General features: G+C 41.4%; 1 protein-coding gene across 2 annotated transcripts; it reads right to left on the reverse strand.

Moving 5' to 3' along the window:
- Positions 1 to 1,424: 1,424 nt before the first annotated feature.
- On the reverse strand, positions 1,425 to 10,341 carry aldh5a1 (aldehyde dehydrogenase 5 family, member A1 (succinate-semialdehyde dehydrogenase)). Of its 2 annotated transcripts, XM_053327342.1 has the most exons (11): positions 10,181 to 10,341; positions 9,843 to 10,085; positions 7,848 to 7,931; positions 7,289 to 7,459; positions 6,621 to 6,737; positions 6,386 to 6,529; positions 6,120 to 6,263; positions 5,777 to 5,935; positions 5,498 to 5,661; positions 3,785 to 3,843; positions 1,425 to 2,080 (listed from the first exon to the last, which is right to left on the reverse strand). In XM_053327342.1, the coding sequence occupies exons 2-11, from the start codon at positions 10,059 to 10,061 to the stop codon at positions 1,869 to 1,871; spliced, it is 1,473 nt and encodes a 490-aa protein (XP_053183317.1). In that variant the 5' UTR covers positions 10,062 to 10,085; positions 10,181 to 10,341; the 3' UTR covers positions 1,425 to 1,868. The 2 variants fall into 2 exon arrangements, with proteins under 2 accessions (XP_053183317.1, XP_053183316.1); XM_053327341.1 differs by lacking the exon at positions 10,181 to 10,341 and having other exon boundaries at positions 9,843 to 10,165.
- Between the last annotated feature and the right edge of the window lie 2,576 nt (positions 10,342 to 12,917).

Below are 12,917 nucleotides of genomic sequence, written 5' to 3' on the forward strand. Positions count from 1 at the left end.
ATAAGGAAAAGTACTTCAGGAACCAGCAGCTCCTCACACTTCAACAACTTCTCCATAATCACAACCAGCAGCAGGCTCTATAAGAAAGATCTATGGAGGCTCGTTTGAAACCAAAAACATAAGAGCACAACTGTAACTTATGAATGATTGTGTGTTTGTTTGCTCCAGCGTTAGCTTGTCTGGCTGACTATAATGTTAGTGAATATTAAGAATTGAGCACATTATGTTATGTGAAAAGGTTTCAGGACTGGAACATCCACTGTGTGGAAGCCGGTCATGATTTCAGCTTAGTTGCTCCGTCCGACTCTTTATTGGATTTGGGGAAGTTTGCCTGAGACTTTCTTGCCAAACTCATCATGTAGCCGTCATCCTTAAATCTTTTCCTCGTGTAAAAGTGGAACAAATTGTTTGAAACACAATAAAGCATAAATCTAACTACTTTCTGTGTTCTTGTTAATTTGTTGTTTGTCTTCTGAATGGATCAGATGGTGCAGACCACTTTTAACCTGTTAGCTGTTAGCTTTTACCACCACAGTAATTTAACGTGACAGCATTTATGTAGTCCGTAAACTCATATTTAAGACTCCTTTTGTCAAGACTAATTTATATCAAAGTTAGCCAGAGACGGAGTTTTCCGCTAACACACAGAGCTTATGATTAGCTAGCTACTATTCACCAGCAAAGTTGGTCATTTTAGCAAAATGGATAATGAGTTAAAATCTTTATGTATCTACTTTTTGTGGAATGACAGACCCATTGTTTCAAAAATACTACGAACTTTGATGATAAACCGGTCACATTTAGAGCTGCAATGATTAGTCGATCAACAGAAAATTAATCAACTATTTTGATTATCGATTATCGATTGTTTTGAGTCATTTTTTTAAGAGTCAAAACACTGTTTGTTGGTTGGGACAAAACTTTAGGAAATAGTGATTGATGATGATTAGGTAAATACTATCTGCAACATTTTTGTTTAACCCATTGTTCTAAAAAAGTTTTAATGTTAAATCTTCTATGTTATTTTAAATTGGACTAAAATGGAAAGATTTACAGACATAGCAACAGTAATTTAGCGAGGCAGGGCAATACAAAAGGATTTTAAGAACTAAATCTGATCATGTTTGAGTTTGTAATAAATTCATTTATGAGCGGTTATTTGACTTTGCATGTTGTAATGTGCCATGTTAGATACAAGCTTCCTCTCTTGTGCATTCAGTGACTGAATCCTGTTATACAAGATTTAAAAAAAACATCTTATTTCAAGTGAAGCCTCAACAACAATTAAACTTTATTTAGTTATTCCATGTGCAATTTTGTCTTGAACAATGAAAATAAAGTTCTATCTATATATCGAAGGAGAGCTGCCTGAGCCTGCCGGTCGCTAGCAGCCGACAGAATGAGAAGAAACGGACACAGCGAGCAGCTCTGGAACAGCAAGCACAGCTAACCCTAAAGCAGAGCAACCACTGGGGGCATCAGTGGGTAATGATGATTTTGGCACAAAACACTGCAGTCCAACGGTAGCTGCTTGATCCAAAATCTCCACAAACATGACGAGCAACATAAAAGAAACTAAGGCGACCTTGTTTCACTTCCTGTCTGATCAAAACGCTGCATCTTCTAAAGAGAATCACACAGAGGACGGTGATGATTTTTACTTCTTTACATAAAACTGTTAATCATATGGACGTCAGACGAGACAATACAAATAGTCAGTTTAGCCGCCCAGACTCTAATTCAAAGGTTATTTTGTGTTGGTTAATGTTTTAAACGACTTCATCAAATCAAACCTGAGCTCTACGTTTACGGTCATCTTTCATGATTGCTGTACTTGTTTGTGTGTTTCACCGCTGGATTGTTCTGTTTCAGGGTTTCAGGCCTCCGAAGCACATGTACTTGACTTCCAGGTACTCGTCGATGCCGTACTTGGAGCCCTCTCTGCCCAAACCGGACTGTTTGACCCCACCGAAGGTAGCCTCCGGTGTGGACAGGAGGCCCTCGTTGACTCCAACTATGCCCACCTCCAACGCCTCCGCCACCCGCCAGATCTGACTCACATCCTTTGAGTAAAAGTAGCCTGAAAGCAGAGAAACGAAGCATGTCAGGGTTCAAAAATACCAAAAAGACTTTCCTGAGATCAGAGTTCACACTTCATGATTGATTATGTCCTAACAGACCAAAAAGGGTCAAAAATGGAGGCTTTTTGTCCACATTTGTAGGAAGGAAGGAAGGAAAGGAGGAAGGAAGTAAGGAAGGAAATGAGTAAGGAGGGAGGGAGGGAGGAAAAGAGGAAGGAAGTAAGGAGAGAACGAAAGGAGGAAGGAAAGGAGGAAGAGAGGAAGGAAATAAGGAGAGAATTAAGGGAGGAATGAAAGGAAAGAGGAAGGAAGGAAGGAAGGAAGGAAGGAAGCAAGCAGAGAAACGGAGCATGTCAGCGTTCAAAAATACCAAAAAGACTTTCCTGAGATCAGAGTTCACACTTCATGATTGATTATGTCCTAACAGACCAAAAAGGGTCCAAAGTGGAGGCTTTTTGTCCACATTTGTAGGTTAATAGTGGGAAGTCCTTCACATTTTGGTCCAACAGACTGGACTAGTCTGAACTGGACTAAAGTGATGATTGTTGATTATTATTTTTATTTAATGTTACTGCAAATGCTTAACCCTCCTGTTGTCCTCAGGTCAAGGAAGGAAGGAAGGAAGGAAAGGAGTAGGGAGGGAGGGAGTTTGGAATGAAGGAAGGAAAGGAGTAGGGAGGGAGGGAGTTTGGAAGTAAGGAAGGAAGGAAGAAAATGAGTAAGGGGGGAAGAAGGGAGGGAGGAAGGGAGGGAGGGAGAGAGGAAGGAAAGGAGGAAGGAGGAAGGAAGGAAAGGAGTAGGGAGGGAGTAAGGAAGGGAGTTTGGAAGGAAAGAAGGAAGGAAGGAAGGAAGGAAGGAAATGAGTAAGGAGGGAGGAAGGGAGGGAGGAAAAGAGGAAGTAAGTAAGGAGAGAATGAAGGGAGGAAGGAAGGAAGTGAGGAAAGAAGTATGGAAGGAGGATGGAGCAAAGAAAGAGGGAAGGAGCGAAAGAACAAAGGAAAAATTAAAGAAAGAGAGAGGAAGGAAGGAAGGAAAGAACAGTCAAAAGAGAGACGGGGTCAATTTGCCCCGGGAGGACGACAGGAAGGTTAAAGGCAGATATCTGGTTGCATTTCGGATTTAAATATTATTATTATTACTATTATTATTATTATTACTATTATTATTATTATTATTAAGAGCTGGACAACAGAAAAGTCGAAGATGTGTAAAATGGAAGTGTGCTGCAGTGTGTTGGTCTTGTTAATTTAAAAGTACATTAATTTATGGTCAATTCTTAATGTAAACATCACATTTTAACCCTCCTGTTGTCCTCGAGTCAAGGAAGGAAGGGAGGAAGAAGGAAGGAAGGAAGGAAGGAAGGAGGAAAGGAGGAAGGAATGATGGAAGGGAGGACGAAAGAAGGAAAGGAGGAAGGAAGGAAGGAAGGAAGGAAGGAAGGATGGAATGATGGAAGGAAGGAAGGAAGGAAGAAAGGAGGAAGTAAGGAAAGATGCAAAGACGGAAGGATGGAAAGAAGTAAGGAAGGAAGGAAGGAAGGAAGGAGGGAGGAAGAAAGGAAGGTAGGGGGGAAGAAAGGAAAGGAGGACGACAGGAGGGTTAAGGGGTTAGAGGTTCCTTGTACATTTCACAGCAGAAGGTCTCATTGGTATCATAACTGAAACAAACCAGATCAGTGTTGGGTTGAAACCACATAAACTCACCTGCCAGCCCAACGTTAGATGCGTTAGCAATGGCCAGAGCTTCTGCCTCCGTGTTAAACCTGTAAATCACAAAGAGTTCAAACAAACACCTGATGTTCATAATAAAACGTCTCCATGGGAACAAACTGCTGTCAGTATGAGAAGTTTACACAGTTTTCCAGAAAGTTTAAAAAGACTTTCTCCTAAACTTTTCCTTCTGGGCATATATCCAACTATCCCATATTTACAAAGTAAAGAATCTAGATTAGTAGATATGTGTACATTACAAGCTAAACGTATAATTTCCCTTAATTGGAAAAACGTTGATGCACCAAGAATCGGAAGATGGATTAAATGGCATCAAACATGACATTGGAAAAGATGATGTACATTATTAAACGGAAACATCATGTTTTTGATGACATGATGTTAATGTTGGTAATCTGCTTCAGCAGGAGGAGGCTCTGAGGGAGTGTGTGATATAATGTCCTGAGAAACACCCTTGAAATTCATCATGTAACTGTTATCAGTATGTGTCTACTTTTATTTATTATCATCATTATTATTATTATTATTATTAGTATTATTATTATTATTCGATCCTTTTTGCTTTATTTCCATCTCGTTTTTATAGTTTTAATGGTTTACTTATTTAGAGAGGGGAAGAGGGGGAGGGAGCGAGTATTGGGAGAAAAAGTTTGCTCTGTTCCTTGCCTGTAAGAATGTCTTGTTTGATTTGGTGTAAATTGCAAACAAAACATATAAAATATATATAATAAAAACATGCTTGAAAAAAAAAAGGACTTTCTCCAATAGATTAACAGTTCTATAAATCTAGATGTGAACACACTCTGAAGAGTCTGGATCTGATCAGCAGCTCTGTGGTCGTCACATTAACCTGTAAATGCAGCTTGAAACAGTCTCATCTGATCTATGGCAAGGCTCATTTCATACACAATGGCAACTCAATGTGCTTTACATGAAACAGAAAAACATGTCATTTGAGAAACATTAAAACATACAATTAACCCCCCCCCCCCCCCCCCCAGCTCAGGAGAAGAGAAGTGTTTTTAACCTGGATTTAACCCTCCTTTCGTCCTACCGGGTCAAACTGACCCTGTCTAATTCTTCTTTCCTTCCCTCCTTCCTCTCTCCTTTTCTTCCTTCTTTCCTTTCCTCCCTCCCTTCCTCCCTCCTTTCCTTCCTTATTCCTTCCTCCCTTCCTTCTTTCCTCCCTCCCTCCTTCTCTCTTTCTTTCCTCTGTCCTTCTTTCCTACCTTCCTTCTTTCCTTTCCTCCCTTCTTTCTTCCTTCCCTTCCTTCTACCTTCCTTCCTTCCTCGACTCAAGGACAACAGGAGAGTTAAAAATGATTTCAGTTCTGCTGGTAGTTTGTTCCAGTTGTGTAAAAGCTGCTTCACCATGTTTAGTTTGAACTCTGGGCTCAACTATCTGACCTGAGTCAGTAGATCTCAGAGCTCTGGGCTCAACTATCTGACCTGAGTCAGTAGATCTCAGAGCTCTGGGCTCAACTATCTGACCTGAGTCAGTAGATCTCAGAGCTCTACTGGGTTTATATTCTACTAACATGTCATTCATGTATTCTGGACCAAAACCATTCAGTGATTAATAGACCAGGGTTGGGGTTAGTCAGTGTAAAGACTTTAGAAGTGGAGTAATGATTTGATGTGATATGACTGCTGTGAGGTGAAGCTGCTTCCTGTGAGCGTACACACCTGATGACGGGCAGCAGCGGGCCGAAAGTTTCCTCCTTCGTGCACAGCATGTCTGTGGTGACGTCGGCCAGAAGCGTTGGCTCCATGAAGGACCCCTCCAGACGCTTCCCGCCCCTCAGAACTTTTGCCCCCTGAGACACTGCGTCAGATATCTGATGAACCACCTGAGAGACAGAAACAACCAGGCAAGTTAAACATCCAGGCCTCATCATTTCAGCTACACCAGTTTAAGTCACAAGTCTGTAACCTGATATCTATGACAATGATGATGATGCTCACCTTGTCAGCGGCTCTGGTGTTGATGAGCGGGCCCTGGGTGGTGTCAGGCTCTGAGCCGTGTCCCACACGCAGCTCAGCGTCCATCGCTGTGCCCAACTTCTCCAGGAAGTGCTCGTAGATGCCGCTCTGCACCAGAAACCGGTTCGAACACACACACGTCTGCAGGAAGACGTCGTGTTACAGCGATGCAGCAGAAACCAACATGCTTTATGTTTCTGAGCAAGAGTCTTGTCTGTGCTTGTTAGTAGCTAATACGATATCGCAGTAATTATTTCCTTTGTTTTTATCGTCATGACAGCAGAGACAGAGAGAGCACGATGAGCTTCACATAAACTAATATTACCTGTCCAGAGTTCCTGAACTTGGAGGCCATGGCTCCGCTGACAGCCAGGTCGACATCAGCACTGTCGAACACAATGAAAGGGGCGTGGCCACCCAGCTCCATGGAGGCCTTCTTCACAGTGTCAGCAGCGAGTTTCAGCAGCACCTGAGAGGAGAAAGCACGACTTTAGGTATGATGGGGAATAAGTTGTGACTTCGGAGGACTTAAATTACAGATATGTTAGCCATTACAGATGCAGTGGCTCAGCTGGACTCTGAGGGTCTTACTTTTCCCGTGGCAGTGGAGCCGGTGAAGGAGATTTTGGCCACCAGGGGATCGGTGCAGAGAACCTGTCCGACTGACGGAGTCTTCTCCCTGGAGCAAGGAACCACGTTAAAAACCCCCGCTGGGATGCCCGCCTGCTCCGCCAGCTGCAAAAAAACCAAACCAAACAAAAACGTCAGTGAGTCATGTCATTGTCATGGAAACGGTTAAACTGCTTCAACATGTCAGCATGCTGACCTCAGCCAGAGCGAGCGCTGACAGCGGTGTGTCCTCCGCCGGTTTGATCACCACCGTGCAGCCGGCAGCCAGAGCAGCTCCCACCTTCCTGGTGATCATGGCACTGGGGAAGTTCCACTGTGAACAACACGACAGCATGTGACCAAACAGACAGAACAGAACATTAGAAGCATTAAAACATTAAAGCTCCATCTGATTGTGATCAGTTGAACCATTTGATTCAACTTTTTCTAACTTGTACAAAACACACAGATCTTTTTAATTATGTGACATTTACTGTGTGATGTAGCGACTCCCACATGTTTCCCTGAAGCTTAATAATTAATTACACTATCATTGAGGAGAATGAATTTGATTGAATCATAATCTAATATTTATTTATGTTAGCGGTTTTGAGTCAGAGAATAAAAGTTATTATAATTAATCTAGAGTAGAAGATGCATGTGTGAACAAGATTTCAAGACAATCCATCGTCAGTCAAATGTGAACCTGCTCAGAGGATCACCAAGGTCACAATGATTGGTCCTCTGAGCAATGTTATGACCATCCACCTGAAAGTTTTTGAGATATTTCAGTCTGGACCAAAGTGGTGGACAGACAGACTGATATTACCACCCATACAGTCTGGCTGTAAACGAGACCACCTGAAACTCTGATTGGCTGCTCACCGGTGTGATGATGGAGGCGACGCCCGTCGGCTGTTTGAGGAGCAGGATCTTTCGGTCTTTGGCAGGTGACGGTACAATGTCACCGTACACTCGCCGAGCCTCCTCCGAAAACCACTCCAGGAAGGCAGCGGAGTACGCAATCTCCCCGAGAGATTCCTTCATGGGCTTACCCTGCAACACACACACACACACACACACACACACACACACACAGTTTGCTTAGATAGGAATTAAATTAAAACAACTAAATTATTCAACAGTTATGTAACTATTTCGATCTCCATCACACATCAAATCATTACATCTGAGCCACTGACACATTAACAATGATGTTAAAGTTTACCAGCTGTTTTCAGACACAGTGTCCCCGTTACTGTAAATAATCCACAGATCTCACTGACAACACATCATACTGGGACTATTTCTTCACCAGAAAGCAGTTCCAGCTGTTGTGCCAGTGTTTTTTATTTGTATTTCACACCACAAAATGAAAAGAGATACATGAGGGTTGTTTTTTGTTAATTTGGGTGAACTGTCCCTTTATCTATATCATACTCACACATTCGAATGTGATCAGTTTAGCCAGGTCTTCTTTGTGCAGCGTCATCAGTTCGAACCATTTCCTTAGCAGGACGCTCCTCTCCTGCAGAATCAGATCAGACCAGACACAACATCTTTTGGTTACTGTTTTCAATCACTGGAGATGTTTTTATTCCTGCCTTCATCACCTTGGTAGGTTGACCTAATCTGGTTCTTTTGTGTGGAATTAAATGAGATTAATATTTCACAGACTGGAAAGAGCTGACATGAGTAAGGTTCCTTAAGGTCACATGTGGCTGGTTGCAGCAAACTATGGGTTCATTTAAGGGCAAAATGTGCCTTTTGTTGACCAATGAATTAACTTGAAGGTGTTTTTAGCTTGACCGGGACTCACTTCTTAATGTCGTACCTCTTCATGTCCATGCATATGTTGTTGGTATGACAATAAAGTATCCTTGAATCCTTGAATTTCATCAAATGATTCATCTTCTAGATATAAAAACGTGAGGTCAATGCATTTTTCTAGTATTCACAATAGAACATTTTCAGCCTGTTTTTATAAAACATGCTGATGTAAACAGACCTTCACAGCACCAGAAAAAAATGGTTACTGTCTAGTAGTGCTGAAAGGGTTAATCACTATTCAATCAATTAACTGACTGATTGGCAAATGCTTATAAACAATTACTAATTTATACAATTTTATAATTGCTTCCATTTTTACAAAAGCATTAAAATGTGAAAAACAGTAAATACTGTACTCCTAATATTGGGAGAAAACATCTTAATAAAATAAGAAATATATCAAGTTTATTGCTGCAATCATTTGTCTGAATGTCTCTGGGTTTTGGGACAAAACAAGATGTCTGAAGATGTCACCTTGGACTCTGAGGAACAGGGATTAACCTTTCCAACTGTTGTTATCTGACATTTATTCACTTAACAATTAACTCATAATTAAAACAATCATTGGTTGCAGTCCTGTTGCCTGGTGCTACTCCTAAAATGTGTCAATTTGGGACTGCAGCAGCTTTCAGTCCTGGTTTTACTTCTAAGAAACCAAACAATAGTTGGACTTTGTCTTTGTGCTTTGAAGGAAAAATGAACCTTTGACACTCTACTGAGGTTTAATAACTGAGTGATAACAGTTGGACAGGAAAGACCCTGTAATCACTGACCAGCAACACACAGGACAACATGTCATGTTCATTCAACCATATAGACTTCTTATCAAAGTTAAACTATACAGTACATATTAATGTTCACTAATGTTCTTTACGGTCTCACACAGTGAGAAATACTGGGTTTAATCTGCTCTGACAGTTTATTAGAATAGAATAGAAAAGTTTTTATTGTCATTATACACGCAGTTCAGCAGTAGTTCAATGGAAAAGTGATGGGAGACGGTTGATTTCATTATAACTATCCATTATAGTGTGTCAACTGATAAACTGATGATAATATGTTAAATTCAAAATAATAAATACCCAAACACCTCCTACGTTACTTTACTGATGAGATTGGCTTCAGTTTACTCACACAATCACAACTCAATCATATTAATTAGCTGTAGAAATAACACCTGCAGTTAAGTGATCGGGTAATGCCTTCACGCAAAACTCGTACATGTCTCGTACACGCAAACATGCGGTTTTGTCATAGTCGTTGGGAGACTTTCTTGTCATCGGCATATACGTGATTAACTAACACTCTGCACAACCGACATCAATTTGAACTCGACGTATATGTGCAGCTTTTACTCCACAACTGCGCTCTGCAGCACGAAATAAGAAAATAAAGTGAAACTTTGGATTTTGTATACACTGCTTCTTGTCTGATGAAATATGCATAAGCCGAATAAGTCTGGCTCCTAACAGATGAGAAGTGATCCTGTGTTACAATGTTTTTGTGCTTATATGTGCAAATGCGCAACAATAACCTTAATTTGACCGCTTTTTGAATGGAGTGCGGTTCTGACAATCGTCTAGCCAGGAAACATGGATACATATCTTACTTTAGCAGAGTATTGCTTCCAGGAGTGAAACGCCTTGTATGCAGCGTCCACAGCCTGCTTGGCTTCAGCCGGGCCGCAGTCGGACACCCGGGCTAATTCCTGCCCGGTGGCCGGGTCCAAGACCGGGAACACCGAGGCTGCAGAGATCCAGCGACCGTCTATGTAGCCCTGCGTCCGGAGCAGAGGAGCGGAGACATCCAGGCTGTAGTGCCTCTGCATGGCGGCGGGCAGGCCGGGTAGCACCTGCCGGAGGAAGCAGCGAGTCCTCAGCACACAGATAGTAGACATACCGGGAGTGGATTACAAGAGCTCCGTGTGCGTGTGTGTTACACTCTTACTGTGTGACAGGGGGAGGGTTGTATCTCTCCCCGCAGACTGCAGTTGAACCTTCAACAGCTCTCTGTCGGTTTCAACCAGTTCTGAAGAGAAGGACGCGTTCACCACGTGACACTGCACAAACACAATGGTTATGGCACTTTCCCGTCCTTTATTCTGCTCTGGACCACTGATGCATTTTAATGGATGGTGAGAGCAAGACTTTTGTATTTCTTCAAATTGCATTCAAGTGCTTCCGCGGGACTAAACGGCAGGACTTGCAGTTTTTGTAATCTAACCCCATGACCATGTGACCAATTTCTGGAGAGTTTAAAAAATCAATTAAATTAGTTTATACCTTTTAACAAGACTGCAGTTAACCCGGACAAGCCAGCCGCTGTTACGTTATTGATGCCAAGCCAACCTCCAAAGTGAAACCAATGCTGAAGTGCCTCGAACCTGCATTCCCTCTAATGGCCAGCTGGGGGCGACACCACTGGCTCCTAAAAGACGCCCATTTCTATAGAAGTGAATAAGAAAATGAGACTACTTCTCATTGAATTACCTCAGTAAACACTTGTGTTTGAGTTTATGGTCTTAATTGCTAGATGCAAGTCTTCTTCAATGTAGCATAATGTCTTGTAAAGTACGATCCCATTTCGAGTACAATTCCCATTTAGAATTAAATTCTACAGCTGATGATGATTTCATCAGTCAGTTAATGTGGTTAGGTGAAAAGCACTGATGAAACGTTGAACAAACTTTTATTTAAGTTGGCTGGTATCTTTCTTATATGAGATATTTAGGGCTCATTAGGACAAGTACAAATTGCACTGCTGCCTTGGAAGTTTATGATAATGTGGATCTATAATTAATGTGCAATATAAAGTCAAATTAAATGTGTGAAACAAATCATACAAGCATACAGCATACAACAAAACCTACACAGAAATGGTTTAAAGACAACAAGGTGAATGTTCTGGAGTCAAAGCCCAGACCTTAATCTAATGGAGAATTTGTGATTGGACTTGAGAATCGCTCTGCACGTCTGATCCCCAAACAACATGACAGAGTTGGACCAGTTTTGCAAAGAAGAATGGAGTAAACTTTCAGTGTCCAGATGTGCAAACCTGATTGAGACATATCCACACAGACTGCTGTGATTACGGCCAAAGCTGCATCTACTAAATACTGCATTAAGGACATAAAGGCCTGGATGACCTGCAACTTCCTGTTATTAAACTCAGAAAAAACTGAAGTTATTGTGCTTGGCCCTAAACACCTTAGAAATTCATTATCAAATGACATAACTGCTCTGGATGGCATTACTCTGGCCTCCAGCACCACTGTAAGGAACCTAGGAGTTATCTTTGATCAGGATTTGTCCTTTAATTCCCACATAAAACACATTTCAAGGACTGCCTTCTTTCATCTGCGTAATATTGCAAGAATTAGACATATCCTGTCTCAAAATGATGCTGAAAAACTAGTCCATGCATTTGTTACTTCTAGGCTGGACTACTGCAATTCATTATTATCAGGCTGTCCTAACAAGTCTCTAAAGACTCTCCAGCTGGTCCAGAATGCAGCTGCTCGTGTTCTGACAAAAACTAGAAAGAGAGATCATATTACTCCCATCTTGGCTTCACTGCATTGCCTTCCCGTAAAATTCAGAATAGAATTCAAAATCCTCCTCCTCACCTTCAAAGCTCTCAATGGTCAGGCTCCATCATATCTTAAAGAACTGATAGTACCTTATGTACCTACTAGAACACTGCGCTCCCAGCATGCAGGTCTACTTGTGGTTCCTAGTATCTCTAAAAGTAGAACAGGCAGACACCCTCTCTACATTTAAGAGTTGGCTTAAAACTTTCCTTTTTGATAAAGCTTATAGTTAGGGCTCTTAGAGCTCTTAACTTATGCTGCTATAGGCTTAGATTGCCAGGGGACCCCCATGATGCACTGAGCTCCTCTCTCCTTCTCCCTCTCTCTCTCTCTCTATCCATCCATCTATATCCATTAAGATTCAAGTTCTATTAATGCATTCAATAAGCTAAACTTCTTCCCCGGAGTTGTCTGTGCTTTCTGGTCTCACAGGTAATCTGGGCCTGTAGACGTCCGGATGACGGATTCCAGTCCCGGACCTTTTAGCTTCATTGTTGATTTTCATTGTGCTTCTCTACTCTATCCTTCCTTTCTCTCCTCTCAACCCCAACCGGTCGAGGCAGATGTCCGCCCACTTCTGAGTCTGGTTCTACCTGAGGTTTCTTCCTGTTAGAAGGGAGTTTTTTCTTGCCACTGTTGCTCATGTGTGAATGTTGGGTCTCTTTAAAGTTAAAACCTGAAGAGTTCGGTTTAGAACCTGCTCTATGTGTTAAGAGCCTTGAGATAACTTTGTTGTGATTTGGCGCTATACAAATAAAGATTGATTGATTGATACTGACTTGAAGGGGGTGAATATTTATGCAATCACTTATTTTACATTATATACTTTTAATTGACATAACTTTGTAGAAATCTGTTTTCACTTTGACAAAGAGTTCATTTTTGTAAATTATATTAACCATGATTCAATTTATAAAAGCCATAAAAGGTGGAAACATCTAAGGGGGTGAATACTTTTTATAGGCACTGTACTTATATTATCAAGATTGAATTACTTCTACCTACTGGACTCAAGTGTGTTAGAGTAGATTGACAAGAAAAAGTACATTCTTACTATTAAACCTGTTTCTCTAAGATGTTTAATTGACTGTATGC

This window comes from Scomber japonicus, chromosome 10 (assembly GCF_027409825.1).
Source record: "Scomber japonicus isolate fScoJap1 chromosome 10, fScoJap1.pri, whole genome shotgun sequence".
NCBI lineage: Eukaryota > Metazoa > Chordata > Actinopteri > Scombriformes > Scombridae > Scomber > Scomber japonicus.